The sequence below is a fragment of the Callospermophilus lateralis genome, chromosome 17 (genome assembly GCF_048772815.1).
Source record: "Callospermophilus lateralis isolate mCalLat2 chromosome 17, mCalLat2.hap1, whole genome shotgun sequence".
Classification (NCBI taxonomy): Eukaryota; Metazoa; Chordata; class Mammalia; order Rodentia; family Sciuridae; genus Callospermophilus; species Callospermophilus lateralis.
Window position 1 is genome coordinate 37,128,281 of NC_135321.1, and position 22,389 is coordinate 37,150,669.

Here is a 22,389-nt window from a genome sequence, read left to right on the forward strand (position 1 = left end):
TTTATTTTATTTATTGATATGTGGTGCTGAGAATTGAACTCAGTGCCTCACACATGCTAGGCAAGCGTGCTACCATTGAGCTACAACACCAACACCTGCAGAGCTCTCTTAATGGCTGTGTGGTACAATGGTTACAAGGTTACAGAGGCAAAGAAAGAACTAACTAGCTTTATAATACTGGGTAACTGAGTTGGACAAATGTCCCTAAAAACCCTTGACAAAAGTGTGGGCAAGATGCTTCAAACAAGAAAGCTACAGAATAGTATTTTAGCACAATTTATAGCACAAAGTAAATACTCAATATATGCTGTTTTGACATTTCTATAATTTATCCATGCTACAAAAATAAAATGATTTTTTGAGGATTTCTTCTGCTGAACTACCATGTAAGCACTGCTGATTCATAGTACTGAACATAACAAAATTTTACTTTAATTATTTTATATTTTCATGAAGGACTGACAAGGAAATGCATAAAATAAGCAAAATAATTTCAAACGCATGCACGCACACACACACACACACCAGTACTAAGAATATTATGCCAGAAAAAGTAAAGATAGCAGAGTGGGATGTGGGAACAGGTGAACTAACCTGGATTAGGAGGTCAGAAGAGGCCATTCTGGTGGTGACAAAGATAATGAGACCCCAGCAACAAGAAGAACCCAGTCATATGAACATTGTGACATCTGTCATCAGTAAATGAAGCAATGACCAGACCCCCAGCAGGACAGGTCTTTGGTGGTTCAGGGAATGAAATGAAAACCAGAGTGGCTGTGAACGAGGACTAGGAAATTTACAGAGACAGTGAAGAACTACTCTCAGGATGGCTGCCGAGATGTCCCAGAACAGTGAACATAGGTTCCTTGCAAAGACAACCCTGTGAATATGGTCCTTTCCCCACATCACCGTATTTGCCCTTCCGCTCAAAGATAGAGACTAGGCACAGAAAACAGGAAGCCTGGGCTATCTTCCAACACACACCTGCTATTTGCCTTTATTCGTTTACTTGTTTTATATGCAAAGGCTGTATTGTATGAAATGCATGGCATCTCACACATCAGACAAGTGTCTTAGTAATTCTCGATCATTTTGAGCTGTCCCTTCTATATCAGGCACACATATACCCTTTATATAGCTCTTCTCTCTGGCTGATACACTCTTCCCTCAGAAAACTGGGCAGTTGGGCTGGGGATGTGGCTCAAGTGGTAGCGCGCTCGCCTGGCATGCGTGCGGCCCGGGTTCAATCCTCAGCACCACATACAGACAAAGATGTTGTGCCTGCCGATAACTAAAAAATAAATATTAAAATTCTCTCTCTCTCTCTCTCTAAAAAAAAAAAAAAAAAAAGAAAAAAAGAAAGAAAACTGGGCAGCTCATTTCCTCACATACTTGAAGGCTCTGCTCAGAACACATTCCCACAGTATCTCCATCTCCACCACCGACTGTGCTTTATTTTTTCCCAAGGACGTATCACCTTCTAGTACACTGTAAAACATCATTTTCCCCATCCTGGAAGGTAGACCCTACAAAAGACAGGGATTTCTTTGCTTTTTTCACTGACATGCACCAAATATACAGAAGAATGCCTGCAATGTATTAGGTGCTCAGTAAACATTTACTGAATTGAAATGAAAATTCTCAAAAATAAGTTTATCAAAATAGAAAAGCCCTCATTTATCTCTCGAAAATCCATAAGTGCTTTATCTACAAGACTGAAATCAGCATGGAATAATCAACAATTAACTTTTTTCTTCTAATACTCTGTTCACAATACTCTGACCAATTCTATGGCCCATTCCTGAAGAATATTTTATGTAAAATTTATAGTTTCTTGCATCACCTTTGAGTATTTCTACAATCTCATTTTCAAGTCTGAAAAGATGGAGTCAAATAAAAACCTTCCCTCTCTGCTCCCTAGACTATGCCTATACCTCAGATCAGAAACTTTATTAGGAAAGAGATTCCTGATTTTTCTCACCCCCGATTTCCTTCTCTTTTCTTTCTAGGTTCCCCATGTACCAGCACTGAGAATGAGGAGTGAAAATAAAGGCAAATTTGTTTTAACCAGTACCATCATACTTATGGCATCTGAACCTTCTGGGAGGCAAGTGGCCTCCAGTGAGATTCTTAGGGCTGCACTAGTGGGGACTTCAGAGGTCTTCACAGGGAGCAATTGAAACTACATTCCACCTGAACATCAACCATGCACCCTATGATCCACCTCCAGGACTCCCCTAAACATAAGACCCAGACACCTGGGCTCTTCTATCTAGAGAGGCAGGCTTCCTGGGCAAGGTCTTAACAAATCCACCACGGCTGTCTAACTGTTCAGCACCCACTCAGGCCATAAGCACACTCAGTATCCTTGCTCCACTATATACAATATATCTTGATTCCTTCTGCTCAGTCATTATGGTAAGCCCTCTGCCTGCAGAATTCTCCAAGTCTCATAATGCTTCAAAATATAAGAATACAAGATATGGAATATTCCCTCCCCCTCCCTAACACCTCCCCCCCACCGTGTGTGTGTGTGTGTGTGTGTGTGTGTGTGTGCATGCGCGCGCGCACACACACACACACCCATAATCAGTCTTGAGCTATTTTTCATATAGTTGTTGGGGGATGATCAATAGACCATCTGGCCTCTCTAAATTTTCTGGGGCTGTGTCTAGCACCTCTCTTCAAAATAAGGAATATTTGTATCACATTTTCAGCTTTGAGTTTCTACAAAAATTCCAAGAAAGATAATTCTATTACATATTATGTTACAAATGTATGTTACATGCAATTTAATTTAAAATTATCTAAATACAAGTGTTCCATGGTCTGAAAAATATAAGTCCACAGAAGAGATCAAGAAAACAAGACTAGAAGGGCTACTTTAGATAGCCGTGGAGATGTGTCCTCTATAAGGGCACCTTAAAAGAGGGTTTTGTTGCTTTCTGTTGTGCCATCTTTGGGAGCTGGGGTCTTTTCTATTCCACACCAGGCCTGATCAGGTAGGCCTGATCGTTAGTCTATAACATGAATTTGACATCAATATTATAGAGTCAGTCTTACTATTTCAGCCAACATTCATTTCACGGGTATAATATCAAAAAGGTACCTCCAACAGCCTTAGTTGTAATTTGCTATGCTAATGGTTATCTTATTGACCAATCTTACATCCTATCATTTTAAACCCAGAAAGCAGCAATATTATACCAAATACATAAGCAGACAGCAAGTATAAATGCAGTCTACCATTCAAGCTGGTCACATTATCATGTTCTATAGCTCAAACTAAGTAAAGTGAAATTTCTGTATCCATGACATTATCAGGAGGACTACAATTAGACTTACCAAGCTTGATACTTCTAGGTACTACTCAATGAGAAAGAGGTTTCCAGGCTTAAGCTTGAAAAAAAAAACGTACATTAAACTTTACAATTACTGGAAACAAACATAAGAAGCTAAATCAGTCTAGAAAAATAAAGATTATATCACACATCAATTCAATTCTGGCTTTAAGTGAAAAGAAAGAAATCAAAAGATGCTGACCAAATTGCTTCTCTTGAGAGACACACCACAATGTTTTCTTGGTTTTTTTGTTTGTTTGTTTGTTTTTTAAAAGAGAGAGGGAGAGAGAGAGAGAATTTTTTAATATTTATTTTTTAGTATTTGGCGGACACAACATTGCCGCAGTCTCTGGCTGGACACAAATCACGAGTCTCCACACAGCTTGTAGATTCAAACAGCAATTCTTTATTCCCGAACTCACGCCGGCCGTCTACAAACACGTTCTGGGGAAATCCACGTTCTCTGCCCAAATCCACACTCTGCCCAAATCCACTACTCTGCCCAAATCCACCCCACGTGGGCTTCTGTCTCCCAAAATATACTGTCTGACCCTAAGAACTCAAGAGGAACTCAGCAGCAGGATACGCCCTATTCTAAAGGGGGAACACCCTAATCTCCTATTATGCTAAACCGCCCTATTCTAAAGGGGGAACACCCTAATCTCCTATTATGCTAAACCGCCCTGGTCCTTGAGCAAGGTCACCTTTCAGAAGTCCTTCCACTAGACAGCATGGGAGTAAGCTGGCAAGGAGATTGTCATACCTACTTGGCTGATGGCTCCTAGCACAACATCTTTGTCTGTATGTGGTGCTGAGGATCGAACCTGGGCCGCACGCATGCCAGGCGAGCGTGCTACCGCTTGAGCCACATCCCCAGCCCCATTTGTTTTTTTTTTTTTTTTTTAAAGGTGGAGGGGAGATACCCTTAAAGAAATATTTCATTTTTACACAGAAATCTTATGAGATAATTCAGAAAAAAAGAAAGAGAGGAAAAAAAGAAAAGAAACAGTTCTAGTGTTTACTCTAATGGAAAAATAAAATGGGGAATCAGAAATTTTTGTGTTAACTGGGAATTTTAAATTAATGCTTGCTTTATTTTAGTGGAGAAACATTATCAACAAAGTGACTTAAGAATGCACTGAATGCAATTAGCCCTCACTGACAATCTGAAAACATCACACGCTGTGAATGCTAACACTTAAATAATCAGAGATACATACACAGAACACAGCTGGCTGAGTCAGGTACGACAACACACACTCTTGCAAGTTCGCTAAATGCTGACATACATGTTCGGAAACCACTATGGCGCGCCACAACCTTGGGCATTCATAGTCCTGGTCAAACATATGAACCTAAAGAAGCAAAGCACCAAGAATCTACCTGCCTTGCATTATCAAGAAGGAATTTTGTGAATAAATTCTCCCACTCTAAATAACAGTGAAGAAAGTGTAAAGAAGCACCAGAGACAACGTTGTCTTGATGCTATACAAACAGTCAAGTATATAAATTTCTTTGAATTGCGCCAAAAACTTGATCTGCCCTACTTAAATTCTATGTGCTGAAAGGCAATACTGGTGAAGAGGGTAGAATATGAAACTATAATTCTGGATACAAATATCATTTCCAATATTCAACTGCTGGGTGACTTGGGACAAATTATCTAACTTCTCTAACTAATAAGGCCTTAGTTTCCTTATTGGAAAAACAGGGATAAGAGTACACACTTCGAAAGAATTCATATAAGGATTAAGTGTACATGCAAAAATAAAGGCATAATGAAATCATCAGCTAATGTAATTATCATTAAGGTCATTCAACTAACGAAGTTTGTGTGATAATGACTTGTGCTTTTATACAGACACACAAACCATATATTCCTAAGCACAAAGCATGCATATTGACATATATGTATATATTTGTATAATACACTTTACAAAATATTATAGATGGTCACAGTCATTCGACTATCTGAAAGAAAAGAAAGCTGCAATCTTGCTGTGGCTGTTACAAATTAAAATGCCATATGTTCAGTCAATTTTTGAAATGCTGTCTTTAAAAATTCAGCAATTACAGGGAATCTGGGCAAAATTCTGCAAGGACAGCTTTTCTTCTAAATGTATTTCCAATATGAATTTGATTATTAATCAAACATTAGCATATCTGCTACATATTGAGGCATATTCTCTTGCTAATTTGCTACTTAGTTATAAAATAGAAGTTTTAAGAAATGAATAAATAACTTTTCTAGGGCATCAAGAAGCTTACAGGACAAGCAAGCAAGTGACCCTTCTCATAAACATGCTCCGTAATAAAACAAAACACTGCTAACCCAAAGTTGTATAACACTTTAGGACTTATAAAAAAAATGTTCAAATAATATAAAACTGAAACAAAGAAAATAAAAAATAATGACACATAACAGTACAGACTTAAATCTTTATTTTCCTATCCACATACTAGAAGATTTCATGGTGTGCACATTTTCCAAATCACTGCACTTCACAAGTGTAAGTTTCATTTATGTTCCCATTCCATTCCCGTTCTTGTTTCTTATATGTCATGGATACAAGTATCCAGTTTTGTATCTTTGCTCCATCCTGCTTGCTATTTTATTACCTACATCTTATTTGCCACCTGAAAAGCTTTTGCTCAGATTTCCCTATCTACTTCATCCTTTATTCCATCAATTAATTTCAACAGTAATTATAGTTTTGTTCTCTGATCTCTAAAATGCTCCCAAAAAAGCCATGAGGGGCTGGGGTTGTGGCTCAGCAGTGGAGCACTTGCCTAGCATGTGTGAGACTCTGGGTTCAATCCTCAGCACCACATTAATAAATAAAATAAAGGCATTGTGTCCAACTACAACTTATTTGAAAAACACAAAAACCAAAAAAAGCCATAATATTAATGGAAAGCTGCCAAAAAATCTGTGCAGGATGAAATACTATTATTACCTAAAAGATAATATTAAGAATGGGAATGTTGCAATTTCAATAGTTAATTTAGAGTGAAAGGTAATATACTTCTCTCCAAAAATCTTAAGGTTCTTTTTTTTTCTATGCTTGCTTATCTACTTCAGAGGAAAAGGGGGGTGAGAACATTCCAAGTCTAAGAGGTTGGGTGTGAGCATTAAGAAGTTTTAGAGGTTGGTGAAGCTTATTTCTTTAATTAGCTTTATTTTAGAATACATGGTTTCTCTTTCTTTACTCATGTTACCAGAATGATACCTTTATTTATGTCCTGGTTAGAGTGAACAGATTAAGGGATATTGGGACAGAATTCTGATCAAAAAGAAGTTGTAAGAGGAAAGCAATTGAACAGGAGCAAAGCAGGCCTTCCACTCACTGCTAGGATGACTAATATATCCTCATGTGATGGTCCCATCTAACCACAGCATCTCTTCTTTTTCTTCAAACAATTCAGCACTTGCTGGAGTGACAGCAGTAGCTAAGGCTTCCTGAGTGATCACTATGGCCCAGACATGTCCAAGTGTTTCCAATGCATCACCCCAGTTAACTCTCAGATCAACCCAGTATACTATCATGTCCACATTTTCTAGAGAATGCCTTTGAGAATCAGAGAGGAAAAGCAGCTTATCTAGATTCACATCGCGGGTAACAATGATCCAACCGAGGTATATCAGTGCCCAGAGCCAACCTTAAAACTGTTACCTCTCACCACCACCTCAACACAAAGCCATGTGACACGAAAGTGCATGTGTCATTAGCATGAGACCATGTAACTTCATACAGCATCCAACACACATATTTTGATAGATATTCTAGATGTAGGTAGATATTTGTAACAATAATGAAAAAGAAAATTATCATTTATTTTTATATAACAGATAAGCACAATGAGATCATAGAGATATTATTTTCAAATTATGCAATATATTTATGAACCCAACTGGTTTATATGAACCCAAATGGTTTACATACAGCAACAAAAATCTTAACGCAAGGTTATTTATTTATTTATTTATTTATTTTTAATGTTTCCAAGAACATTCCTCCTCTATGTCAGATTTGAGTCCTCAGTCAAGCCTCCCCTACTTTTCAGTGTGGACTAAAATGATTATATTAAATATTATGCAAGGAGTTGAACTCAGAATATGTCTGTTGCTTTCTAATGGTTTGGTTCTTATTTATTTTACCTGATCAGCAGAACACATTACCTTAGCTAGGCAGAACGGAAGGAAGAGGACAGATGGCAGTTCTCTTACCTGCTTGAGTGCCTTTTTGGTATGCTGCTGAAAGGAAGACACTAGCTTGCCCTGCACTGCTGTGTTCGTGAGGCTTGAATCTCGAGTGGAAGATGCTTCGTCGGGTACCTGCTTCGCACAAACTAGAAACAGAGAGAGATAATGATATTACTAATTTGAATTCCTTTTTTTTTACCTCCACTGTAATTAACTCACTTGGAGCTTTTTCTCCAGTTGAAAATGGATACTTAAAATAAAGCAAAATAGCAGAGTAAAAAAGAAAAGTTATCTAGATTCGAAGAGAAGGGATCATTTAACAAATGTGTGGCCACAGTTCAATTTAACCTCTTTGGGCCTCCATGTTGCCTTACCCACTAATGGATGATAATTTTTATGTCACAGAGCTATTGTATGGACATAACAAACAGAACAATACCTGCCTCTGAAGTTGTAGTTTGGAGTCAGTAGACACTATCTGAAATCTGAATATGGCAACTGAACAATACACAAACTGAAGAAAACTATCCACATGAGCAAAAATGTTTTAAATCCACCCAGCTTCATAGATATAATGTTTCCTCTATTTATTTAACGACCCTCCTTCTGCAGAATCTATGACCTGCTGCGACTTATTTCTCTTCTCCTATGGGACGAGACATATAGAGTGGAGAAGGAAAAATGAAATCTGAGATACTTGTTTTCAAATCAAGACTAATTATTTTTAAGAAATGGTGCTCTCTACCGATTGCAATGTAATCTGCCCATTTTTACCAGAGTCAGATTTTCCCTTGGCCTGTTGTACAGCAGTCCAGTACATTCTCCCTGAAAAAACACTTTTTAGGAGAACTGATGTCTAGACATGGGTGACCAAGGAGCTCATCTGGAAGCTAGAACTCTTCCTTCAGTCCTGCCCCAACAGACAGACAAGGTTTCACACCTGCCATGATCTTGGCAGGAGCACTGACACAGGTCTTTTTCTGTGTATACTGGAAGAAAGGGAGGCATTTGGAGAATCGAAGTAAGGAAGTACTATGATTAGTAGCAGCAGAATGAAGGCATATGTCAAAGGCAGGAGGCAAGAGGAAGTTAGATAGAAGAAAATAACTTGAGAACATATTGTAAATGCACAAAACATGACTTTTTAAGGGCACAGGGTAAACAGTATGTCAAGAAAACTTTCCAAGTAATGGTAACATGGGGGATTCTGAACAGAGTTTTAAAGGTATGTGGAGGAGTGAAAACTATTATAGTTATCAATCCCCAGCACCGATAATAATAATAATGATTGTAGTAAAAAGTTGAAGCTATGCACATACATAGTGCTGAGAAGAGTCAACTTTCTTTCTACAGGCTCTAGCAAATCTTGCCTACGAATGTACATGTGGCTCATGAGAAGAGAATTTGGAGAAATCAAGCATTAATCAAGCTTTGTTTTAATACAGAAAGCAATCAGGAAGCCAGCCATATGAATGAGTTTAGGAAAATGGTTGTTAATTATTAATCTAGGCACTTTACATATGTGATCTCATTTAATTCATACAGCTTGCTCGCAAGACAAATGGGTATTATGTTCATGTGGAAGAGAGAAAGCCAGAGCTCAGAAAGGCCAATAAGTCACCCATGGTCACACAGGCAATGACACAGCAGTGCTGGATCCAAGGCAAGCCCGGTCTAGTTCTGGAGCCCAGGATTATTCCATGTAAACTATTTGGCCTCAAAAGCCAAGATCAGATGCAGGAAATTCCACGTCTAAAGAAATACAACTGAACTACAAGATGTTATAAGTGCTGAAACAGAAAGTTTCAGAAAGGGAACAAGTCATTTAGCCCCTGGCATGAAAATATTAAGAATTGTAGGTTTAAATATAATTGTATGGTTTAAAAACATCTGCACATATATAGTGACAGAAGTCCTTAAAGATCTAGTGATTTTTTTTCTACTTGATACATTATGACATTTTTCATTAAGATTGTATAAATGTTCTATTTTAGAACATTTTTTAACACTGTTTTCATAAACCATTTATGGTTTCTAACACCTCTCCTTGAAATTATTACTCATTTGTAATACTTTGCTCAAGCTTACTTACCAAAAAATATTAGAAATAATCATCAATTTATACTCTAAAGATAAATCTATTGTGTGTGTGTGTGTGTGTGTGTGTGTGTGTGTGTGTGTGTACTGGTTTATACAGATGGTCTTTTCAATGTGTTGAAGTCTCTATGAAGTGTGACAAATCAGGGAAGTGATAGAAAAGTGGCAGACTGGATATATAATCCCAAGTAGACAGACTGAAATGGATATAATGTAAAAGTAAAGGGTGCGTTAGCAAATATATTTTATTACTTTCACATTCTTAGAAGCACTTGCATCTAGAAAACTGAACACTTACTAATTAGAAAGGAGAACCAAATGCAATCCGTGGATATTAAGGAATTTATGGAAAATATGAGAATGTTCCTGCATGCTGGACCTCTAAATTCAAATTTACTACCAATTTATTTGGGAAATGCTTTTATTCATGTCTTTCAAAGGTAAACTACAGTACAGCAGGATCAAATAACAACAAACTTTGTCTATACAATTAAAGCCTTTGTATCCCTCCTATTTTCTGACTGCTAACTAAGCGGTGCACAATCAACTCTCCTGAGGATAACACTAGCTCACCATTTTGCTCTATTTCTCTCAGATCTAGGAAACCATCCAATATTGGGAAACCACATGATTTAAATTTATGATGACACTGTGTTCACAGTGATTCATATACATTTATATACACTGTTTCCAAAAGAAAGATTCTGTTCAATTTGGAGCCCAGAACTTTATAGAGAAGCCAGGACAACGGAGTTAATGTCTAGCCTTAATGAATACTATGAACCTAGTTCTCAAAATGATTCATCTTCCTCTACCCAACTCTATTTGCTTTATCTTACATTCCATTCCAGACCCAATGAAGCACTATGAATATTCCTGTATTAAGAAACCATTTTTCTCCCTGATTTCCTTCTGGAACTTGGTCCTCACACATTTCTCTGGGTCAAACCATTTTTTCCCTAATTATTTTCTTCTGATAGAATGATTATAGAATCTGAAAGAAAAATACAATGTTATCAAAAAGTACAATATATACATGATTCTTTCCTTTGGGCTAAAATTTAAATTTTTAAGGAAAAAAATCCAAAAAGAAAATTACTGATGGGGTACCCATATAATCCATCCACAAGCTCCAAGAAGGAGGTGTGTATGTGTTCTTTTAAGTAATGACAAATACAGACTCTTATCATGAATATATGAATCACTGGGTGATTGAACTGTACAAGGTAATGCAGTTTCATTCTCTGACAAAACACAGGGTTTTCAGCTTTTTTAAAAAACTTATTTTTGAAGCTTTCTTAATAATAGATGGGATAAATAACTAAGGGCCTATTCCAAACAGTTCCCTGAAAATTTATCTGAAGGACTCAGTGTAGCCTCTGAAATTCAAGCCAAAGAAAAATTAATGCTAAAGGAAGGATCAAGGAAAATCCCCTGTAAGTAAAACTACAACAGGAGCCAGGAAACTGAAGAATTAGGACAGATGTTTTATCCAATAAATATCAAATACTGACATGCAGTTTAGAAACTGATATCTTCTTGGCATTCAGGACAGAATGGGAGCTATTTTTTTTCTAATTGGCAATTGGCATGATCACAAAACTACTGCCAGAACTTTATACCTCGAAACCCCAAAAGACAGCCTGCCCTTTTCATAGGTGTACAAACTGCAGATGAAGAAACAAAAATAAGACTGATTTTCCCTGGAACTTATATTCCTCAACACTTTTTTAAAAATGTGTAGAAATAGTATTTCTGTCTACATTTTGCTTGTCTCCCAAAATTAGGTAACCAAAACACATGGTTAACGCCAGTCTTCTGATATTAGACTAGCCTATCATCTACCTCACAATCCCCAAAATTTCCAAAATAACCTGTTTACAAGATCTAGGAGCAAAGACAGGTGGATGTAACCATGTAACCATGAGGCAACCTCAAAGCCCAGGGACACTGATGACTATATTCTAGCAAAACTGTGGGTTTATTTCTTTTCTCTTCAGCATCCCCAAGTTGTCATCTTGTCTCTTTTTCACTTAGCACTCAACTTGAACATGCAATTGAACTACAAAATGTGGATTAGGACCCATGTTTAAAGTTGCATGTTGGACAGAGGATACAGGTGGTATCCCCTCCTAATCTCACTACTAACCCACTGACTGGTGTGCAAGAGGACACCCACAATTCTAACTTTGACCTTTAACTCAAGACACACACAAAAAGGGAGAAATCAGAACATAAACTTGTTCTGCCACTACTTCTATTCTCATATCTTCCTGATTTCTCACCATCTCTGATCCATTTACCTACGATGTTTATGCATTGGCTCTGATGATCCCTCCCCCAGATTCTCCTCCCCTTTACTCTACCTAGTATTTGGGCAAATCAAACTTCAAAGAGCTTCCCACAAAGCTTCCTAGAGTATGCATGAGGCCAACTTGCTTCTCCTCTGACCATGCTTCCTTGGAACCTAGTGGATGAATTCTTGACAGTCCCTGCAGAATTGGGACCTGTGTCCCCTGGCTCAGCAACTCAGGGACTGAGAATCCCTGCAATACTGGGATCTGTGCAAACATGAGCTCAGAGCAGTCAAATTTAAATGTTATTAAACTAAAATTTTTAATTTGATTTGCATTAAATTTGTTTAAAGAATCCATTCTTGAAGCTAACTTTCAATTACTGTTTTTAACAGTAATTGAATCATGGAAGGGGAGGTCAGCAAAGCTAGTTTTTATTATGCAAAAGCATATATAAAAATAGAATTTTAAAATTTTGAAAACAGGAGCCTGTTTTCAAAAAACTCCCTAAAATTATCCTAAAGTCAATTAGGGAAAAATATAAAAGCCAAACCACAGACCTTCCTATGAAAGTCTGTGGGAAGCTGCATGACTTGCCACTAATTATAGATACATTTCCCTCTGCTGTCCTTACTCATTGCCTTATTTTAAGAGGAAAGTCAGGGTTTTGTGGTTTTACATAGGGAAATAAAAATAAATAAAATTTAAAAGTCAAAATTAGAAATCATTATGCTATGTAAAATTGCAGGAGCGGTGTGGGGTGCAGAACTGCATCACAGACCAGAATCTGGACATTATCATTATATAGTCAATGCAACACAGATATTTTGTACTATTAGTTGCTATATATCCCACACTAAGCCACACATCCCCCAGGCAACTGATGTTCAAACATTTAATAAAGTCAAGTAATGATACATCCTTTGGCCATTTTCACTTTTTAAAACTTTTTTAATATTTCTTTTAGTTGTCAATAGACCTTTATTTTATTTAAATAAAATCAAACTGAGAATCAAACCCAGGGCCTCACACGTGCTAGGCAAGCACACTACAATTGAGCCACAACCCCAGCCTGACCATTTTCATTTCTATCAGTTGTCCCTCTAACTACTACCTTTCAATTTTCTGAATAGTAAAACCATATTCTCTCAAAGCCCAACAGCTTTCTATAGAAATATAGGTTTACTAATGCCTTAATGAATTAAAAGAAAATTAAAATTAATTCAAGCACTGTGACAATGGGTTTTTTTGTTTTTGTTTTTGGCTTTGGTTCAAGGGATTGAACCCAACACTGGGCCACATCCCTAGACCTTTTTCATATTTTACTTTGAGACAGGGTCTCGCTAAATTGCTCAGGGCCTCACCACATTGCTGAGGCTGGCTTTGAACTTGCAATCCTCCTGCCTTGGCCTCCTGAGCAACTAGGATTACAGGCATGTACCCCCACACCCAGCTTCAATTATATTTTTAAAGAGGGTTGGATCTTAGAAGTTTGTTTCTTCATTTATTATTAATTCAACTGTACAACTTCAAATGAGCACTTTTCTTCATGTCAAGCACCAGGGAAAATGTAGGGAAGAAAACTGTGAACAACAATAAGATGTGAGGTTGAGGCCACGAGAGTTTTCTAAGGGTTTTTGTTTTCAAAGAACAATGATGTGGAACCATTGATTCTGAGGAAAACTATGCGTACAAAAACATAGTGGTGATAACTACGCTTTGTTTTGAAAGATCAATAAGCAGATAATTTTTAAAAATCACCAAATAGCAAGTAATCAAAAGAATTTAGTTTGGATTTTAATATGTTTTATATACAGAACTTAATTTGAAATTGTATGCATTAGCTATTTTGGATATATGCAGCAACAAACTAAATGTCCCAAATTGTAAAAATTGACCTAAAAAAGAACATGGAAGCCCATTTGACCCCAATTAAATCTTTCTTGGACTCCATTTCTTTCAAAGAAAGATAATTCCCTAATTCCTTTTGGATCCAGTCTGTGGAGAGCTGCCCTCTCTAAAAACATTTCTTGTTCCAAGATAGGTATAGGCATTTGGGCTTAAGCCATTTTTCTTACTGCATTAAAAGAAAACATTCAAAGAATATGCCAAGAAAAACTAGCAATTACATAGAGCAATACTAGCAATAAAATAATGGAAATAGCAATTTTTCCCTATGAAACTTTCAAAGGACAAGGAGTCAAAACATTGTAGCTATTGATGTTCTTGATAATATTTAGAGCAACATTTTCCATGAATTAAAGAAACCTAATATACCTGAAATTTTTACTATACTTTAGGCTTCGGAAGCAGATTATATAAAGTATACAAAGCCTAATAAAGCTCTTTTCTTCTTCAGGAGAGGTTTCCAGAAAAAATAAATTAATTAATAAAAAGTAAGTTGAGCACAGTGGCATACACCTATAATCCTAGCAACTCAGGGGGCTAAGGCAGAAGGATCACAATTTCAAGGCCAGCGTCTGCAACTTAGAGAAGCTCCAAGTGACTTATTGAGACCTGGTCTCAAAAAAATAAATAAATAAATAAATAAAGGGCTGGAGATGTTGCTTAATGGTAAACTACCCCTTGGTTCAATCCCCAGTATCAAATAAGATGATCATTAAACAACAAAAAAGAAAGTATGTGTGTGTTCCTATGAGATGCATCATGGTGACACCTAAATGATTTTTTTTTTCATGGCTAATACAAATACTGCAAATGATGTTCACGTGTTGCTGTCCCAGAACTGGATATACCACAACTTCATTGTAAAGAATGTCCACAAAAGGTTCACTCAAATTTGCACTGGATAGGACACTGTTACTACATAGGTACCTAGGAAGAACATTTTACACATGGAAAATGTAGCTATAGAAATACTTCCTACAAGCACTTGATTTATCAGCCAAGCCAATTTAGTGATACAAATACGTCTGGATATTCATAAACATACCCTTCAGATAGATACAAACTAGAAAAAGACAAAACTCAAACAGTAGGAAAACCCTATCCTATTGGTGCCAGCTTTGAAACCTAACCCTCCTTCCACCACAGAATCAATAAGAATTTCTCTCCCAGAAGTATGGAGAGTCATATATCAGCATGTGTGTGTGGTAAAAATATCAGGGGGTATTGCTTTTGCCCTGGTACAACACCTGAGATCTTCCATGTTGAGTCAGTTTCCTAAAACAGCTGAACAGACATAAAGCAATCAACCTAGAAAATGAGAAATAGAAAAAGTAGACAGAAAGGCTATCAGCAAAAGGTTAGCATGGGTCAAGAGTAAATGCTTCACTCACAGACATCATTACTAATTATTTTATACCTCAACATATATCAACTCCAATGTGTAGCAACAGGGAGTTAGGTAAGGGACCCAGGTGGCTCACTGAGAAATGGTTATATATAGTCACTTAGAGACAGAAGAGAGAATGGATCATCTGGTATCAATGAAAAGAACTTTTTTTTTTTTTTTTTTTAAGAACACGGGTGCTTTGTTCTTACATACAAATCACAGACTGTATAAATCAAACAGAACATTGGCTAGTTAAGATGAGTAATTGGGGGAATACCTTTAATTTTGTTTTTATTTGAAAGGGAGTTTGTTTTTATTATGAGATCATACTCTTTCCAATTTTTATCTCTTTATTATGAAATATTCTTCTCATAACACAAGAAAAAGGGGAAAGTACATTTAAATGGGTCACTTTATCTGCAATGAAAAGAAAACTTTCTTTGTTTTTTACATGTCTCTGGACTGTTAAAACTGACTAAAATCCATTTGTACAAGAACAAAGTTCACAGTTCAAGGGGAAATATGTTTTTTAAAAAAAGAGCCCCTAATGGATAAAAGAAATGGAAAATAGTATCCATAAGTACAGTCTGAAAGAGTTGAAGTAAGTCACTTGGAGAAGTTGAAATGGAGGGGGTAGTGACTGGATAGTCACCAGCTGTTCGCTATCATCAAAGAGGGGGAAAAGGAGGAAATTAGTTTAATTAAAAGCCCAAAAGATTTCAACAGAGGGAAAAAATTCTTCGCTATACAGGTTATCAAAAACATAGAGGGACAAATATTAGGAGAGGAGGATTTCTATCCTGTTGGACATCTGCTATTGGAATAATGTCTAATTGAATTGACAGGTTTAAGAAAAACACTGGCATGGGAGAGGACCCAGGCCTGAATGATCTTTTGAAATCTCTCATGCTTCTTGTGAACTGTGAAATCTGTGGGCTGGGATGAAAGGAGGGAAAATGAGAAAGAGTGGGCAGAGGAAGTTTTATATCCTGCCAACGGTCATTTCTGACTGTAGAGATTGTTCTCTTTGTACTTTCTTCCATGTGTAACTAAAACAACATAATTTTCACATACTTAAATTTCTTTAGGCCACCAATGTGGAACAGGTGTCTCCATGAGCTGCTAACAAGATTCTGACTAAAATGCAGAGATGCTGAATGAAAGACAAACTAACTTAACCCAGGAAAGTAAGGGAGGCTGGTGTAGACCCTGAAGGAATTTCGTTTACTCACAAGGTTCTTAGGAAGGGCTACCAGTTGCAAATTGATTGTATTTTCTCTTCTCCCTCCAAACCTACCAACACCTCCCAGCACACCCCACCCCAAACACACCATCCTAGGGCATTCACAGTTGGGCATTCACAGGTTGGTACCGAAAAAAATATCCACCAAAAAAAGGCCACCGGGAAAGAGACCCTAAGTAGGACAGCAACCTCTAGAGGTATTCTGAACATTCCCTTCCTGACTCCTCTATTCCTGTGTCATTTTGCCTTCCTTTCCTGTTGTGTGAAAATGCTCCATAAACTCTCAGAGTAACAACTCCCTGGGGGTCGGAGCCTGGATGGTGCCCCCTCACTTTCCCCGGGAAGCCCCTCATCTGTATGTAATTGATGTCTCAACAGAGCTCCTAGCCACACACTTCAGGCCATCTTAAAGTACTTTTCACGTTTGATAAAAAGACCCCTCAAACTGTGGCCTCTGAGCCAATGAAAACAAAGAAAGAGCTGAATAACGTTTCATTAAGTTAACAGAACTCTGCCAAGAATCACACAATCAGAAACCCACTTATAAAACTAGCCATAAAGAAGAATGAAAAGGGGTCATATAAAATTCTTGAAATGTTGGAATCATTATTTATCCTGGGATCTAAGGTCTAAAACATAGGATATGTGTTCCCCATTTTTCCCCCGCTAAATGAAGACTTTTAAAATACTAATTCCCTTGCTTGAGTGCTGCTTCCTCCCTGAAAGCCATTAGGGTTAATAGCAAGCAGAACCTTTTTTGATCTCTGTGGATGAAAACTGTACATTCTCCGGTTTCCTCATTTAAAAAAAATAAATAGGATGGTTATTGTTGATTTTAAACTTGAAATATATGACCACCACAAAAAAGGGAAACTCATTTTTGTTCTCGTTAATCTAAGTAAAGGATGAAGAGAATGAAGACTGTCTACTGATGATATCATTTCATATAAAATATGCATGGGTTCTCTGTAAACCAGCAGCACAGTGTAAGTCAACTTAATGTGTGAGGAAACTCAGGGTATACCAATGTATTATGCTCAGGAAAAAAAAAATATTCTGACACAAACACACCCACAAATCTCTGACCAAAACAGACCATAAAATTAATAATTTCTTTGGGTGACATGGATCTATGCTTACATATGCATAAGTGGTCATGGGTTGTCAACACAGATGCCTCAAGTGATTCACCTAAGTCACTCTTCAATCTCTAGACTAAGCTTGTAAAATTTGAACAGTTTACTTTCTCAAGTCTATACTTCCAATGCTTATTGACAGACTGTTCAGAAGTCAAAGAAACATACCCATAACCACAGTTCTGTGTCTCATAAATGCTACTACAATCAATAATATACCCCTTTTCCCACATTATAAAAAATTTCAATGAATCTTTAAAAAAAAAATCTTGGCAAAGCATCTCCCCTTCACAAAGAATGTTTCCCTGGCCGATGATTCCAAGAAGAAGACTAAAAGCCCCTTAACTCTACGTAAGAACTTCATATTAATACCTAGCATCAAGCACTAAGGTTTCTCTCTCATTATCTGTTTTTATAAAATACTTTCTTCTCATTATGCTTCTCTGCCTGCCTCTCTAACGGTTCGGCAAATGTCAATCTTCATTAATTTGAAATAACTCTATGGTAGCAGAAGCTTATTCTTTCAATTGTGTCAGGGGTATTTTACCAATTAGGGCTATTATTTACCTCAATACCCTCTACTCTCTCACCCAAAGGGGCATGGGGGAGAACACAGAAAAACAGATGGTGGTACCCTCCCTCCCTCCCCTCTCTCCCTAACCCCCTCACACCCACATCCACACATGTACCCCACCTTCTTTATTTGATCAGTCTTTCAACATGTATTTGTACAGCTGTAAAAAGTATGGAAGGTCTATCCATTCTAACTTCTGGTCAAATATGTATCAGAGCAAGGAAATCTCCTAAAGCAGTTCTCTTTCCTGGAATGTGTTTGATTCATAAGCAATCATGTGGTATCCTGTACCTTCATTTTCATAAGCCAAGGGTTCCTCTTTGTCAGAGTCTCATGTTTATGATCAAAATAGATGTGGTCTGATGTTAGGCAAATTACATCAGCAACCACCAGGCAGTGGGAGTCTGACCTTTGGTGTCACACTTATCTGGGTTTGTGACATGAATGAGCCATTTAACCTCTTTAAGTCCGTTTCCTCACTGGTAATAAAATAACTAAAAGAAAGTAAAATAAAAGATCCTAAAAATATTACCAACTTCAGAGAAATGTTGCAAAGATTAAAAAGTATAAAAGTAAACAGTGTACAAAGGCTGGACATTGTAAACACTCAATACATTTTCAGCTTCTTGGTCTGAAAATGTATCCTGAGGCTAGATTAATAGGCTACACCAGAAGTAGGTGACACAGAGATGAAGAAGAAATATGCTTGTCCTGCAAGAGGCAATTGTGGTTTGCAATAAGATACAAAAGTGGGCAAGCCAAGGAATACTCAAGGAAATAAGTTATTTAGTATTCTTTCAGTGATTTCCCATAGCAATTTCCCTAATGCAACTTCAAAGGAGAGGCCAGGAAATCTATCCAGGTCACATTAGTCAGATGTGTGCCTGTGTATGGATTATTCTGTGCAGTACCTATTCACATGTCAAATTAGGAGGTTTGCTTACCCCTTTTGGTCCAATTATTGGCTAAGTCTCAACCTATCTTCTACCCCTTCCCAATTCTTAAAACCCTCCCCTTCATCTCCTTTTAGGATTGATTCAGGATGAGCCACAAGCAAAAATCTTCTGCAACCTCCATGTTTCTTCTGAGCATCCCTTTACTTCTTGGTCTACCTGACTCTCCTATGGATACCACTTCCCTGTAAAACTCTCAGGTAGAAGGAAGTCTTTGTTTTTTTCCACACATCTTATATCACTGGGCCTGGGACATGGATAGGTGACATATGTTCTCCTGCCTGTTCCTTCACACCATTCTCCCTCCCTTTTCCTTAGATGCCTCCAGCAACGTATCTCATTTCATCAGAGGGCATTACCAACTATTCCCCTTAACTGTACTTATCCACCAACTCCTGGGTTACTCTAACTTATGTTACTCTCACTTATATTATATATTAGAAGATTCTCTAACATATTATGCCAGGGCCACAATCAGTTTTTACAACATCTTTGTTCCAATAAGCAAAAGCAGGGCTTGGGTTGTGGCTCAATGGCAAAGCACTTGCCTAACACGTGTGAGGCACTGGATTCGATTCTCACACCACATATCAATAAATAAAATAAATGTTCAAAGACAACTATACAAATATTTTTTTAAAAAAAAAAAAGAAGGACAAGGAAACCTTTCCTCCAGGTAGACCTGCCCAATCCCATGATGCTAAGTTGAGCAAATGGAGAGGTGCTTAATTCCAGCCACTGATGGTCCCATCATCCAGAGTGAATACTATGCCTAGCCATTCATGACACCATTAAACCTAGCCCTTTTCTTTTCTCTCATCTCAGACACATAATGTTACCCTAAACTCAATGTCATGAGCTACACTATCACATGCTTTTCTCATTTTCTCTATCACACCAAATCAACAATCCTTCCACCTCACTGAGACTTCCACTTCCACACCATCCCTCAATTAATTGTGTCTTCACTTAGCTCCACATCCAACTTAAATTCTATGGACATTCACCTTAACTTCTCCAGTTCAAACACCCCTCAATTCTTTTATTCCTTGATTGCTTCATTTGGCAAAAATCTCAACTCTCGTCAAATCTAGCTTGTGTACTTGTCTGGACTTGTACAGTGATCCTGAACAGAACAGGGGAACTGGTGCCATATTAAATGCTGACTGGTGCCATATTAAATGAAAGATTAATAACCTTAATGAATGCCCTTAATGCAACAAGACTGTCTTAGACAAATATTTTACATCTTCTCATCATATGTACAAAACCACCTCTCCTAATTCTCAACCTCAGCTAATGAACTTATTTCCCTTTTCTTAGAGAAAAATGAGGCAATAAGAAGAAAAATTCCATAAGCTTCTTCCACAGGTACTCACCGACATTCACTTCAAGCACAGAGGAAACAGCACCTTTTGCATGTTATCAATTTCTCTTCCTCAACTGGAATTTCTTATTAATAAGCAATTATTCTAATATTTATTTTATATAAGAAAAAAAAAAAACACCTCTCTCTGGATTCTACTTTCCTTTTTCCCCTCACATTCTCTTGAACCCACTCCATTCAGGATTTCTTAACATTCCACAGAAGTTGTCAATTTCAAATTCACCAATACCCTCATGTTCTGATTTGGTTATAAAGTTCCTGTTAATGCAGCAATATTCAGAGGAAAAAATGGATACTGAGCTGTAACCTAATCAGCCTACCCTAGTTTGAACTGATGGGCTGGGTGGTAACTGTTGGCAGGTGGGGTGCTGCTACAGGGGGAGGGTGGAACACTGAGGTGTGCCCCAAAGGTGCAACTTCCCTGTGGCTCCAACCCCCACACCTGCTTTTTCTTCCTGACCTTGCCATGAGCCGAGTAGCTCCACTGAGCCCTCCCCAGGATGTGCTGCCACATCTTGGGCCCAGAGCAATAAAGCCAGCAGTCTATGGACTGAGCCCTCTGAAACTGTGAGCCCCAAATAAACTTTTCCTCCTATAAACGGTTCTTATCAGGTATTTTGGTCACAGCAATGAAAAGCAAACTAAAACATCTCATAAAACTAAATCCAGTAAAAATTTTTAATCTTCAGCATAACATATCAAAATCCCTGACATATTTGAATCACTTTCCTCCCAGAAACACTTATCCTCACTTGGTTTCCAGTATAGAAAACCTGTTCTCTTGTCCATTTATCCATAGTCTCATTTGCCGTTTCCTACAATTTCTCCAAACTCTTGAAATTCAAGAGTCCCTCAGCTCAGTCTTTGAGTCTTGTCTCTTTGCCATGCACTTTCAATTCCTTGGTGTTCTCATTTAATTTCATGCTACAAATACCGTGTATAAACTGACTGCTTTCAATTGTGCATCTCCAGCAAGATCTTCCGCTGGAGTTTCAGATAGGTAAATCAGTCACACAGCATACCTACACGCATGGTGAACCGGAATTTTATATTCAATGTCCAGCATGAGTCATCAATATCCATCCTGTCCAAAACTAGTACTCTTACAAATTCTTCCATGTAAGCTAAAGGTAACACTATTCTTCTCTTTGCTTACACTCAAACTTTGGAGTTAGTTATCCCCAACTCCTTTGTCTCTTTTATATATATATATATATATATATATATATATATATATATATATATATATATAGAGAGAGAGAGAGAGAGAGAGAGAGAGAGAGAGAGAGTTCCTGTTGGACCCACCTTCAAATACATCCAGAATCCCATCGCTTTTCATCATACCTACTGATACTCCTTTCATTCAAATCAGTTATCATCTGTCCTCCAGAATATGGCAATAAGTTTTCTACCTAATCTCTATGTTTTCATCCTTGTTTTCATCTTTTTATTATACTTAGTGATCCTGATAAAATATGAAATTGTCTTTGTGGCTCAAACCTACAATGGCTTAATCTCTCTCTCAAAACAAAACTGGGCGGGGGTTGTGGCTCAGTGGTAGAACACTTGCCTAGGACATGTGAGGCACTGGGTTCAATCCCCAGCATAAAAATAAATAAAAACAAAGGTATTAAAAATGACACCATGTTTAAAAACCAAAAACAGCCACTCCCAAGATACTCTATAACTTAGCCCCCACAACTCTCTTGCTTTGTATCTTATCACACTCTCCCTTATTCAATCTGGCCTCCCAACTATATTGACCTCTGTTTCTGGAACAGTCTAGGCATTTTCTCGTCTCAAGGCCTTTGTGTTTGCTGTTCCCTCTACACAGAACTCTTGACCCTTGAAGACCTTTTCCCTCA

The 22,389-nt window shown here is 37.6% G+C and overlaps 1 protein-coding gene across 1 annotated transcript in view; it reads right to left on the reverse strand.

Moving 5' to 3' along the window:
* The window catches only part of Asxl3 (ASXL transcriptional regulator 3), a 135,581-nt gene that overhangs the window by 75,691 nt on the left and 37,501 nt on the right, over nt 1-22,389 (reverse strand). Inside the window, exon 4 of the mRNA XM_076837330.1 lies at nt 7,570-7,691. Within this exon, the coding sequence (XP_076693445.1) occupies nt 7,570-7,691 (122 nt within the window). The remainder of the gene's footprint in view (nt 1-7,569; nt 7,692-22,389) is intronic.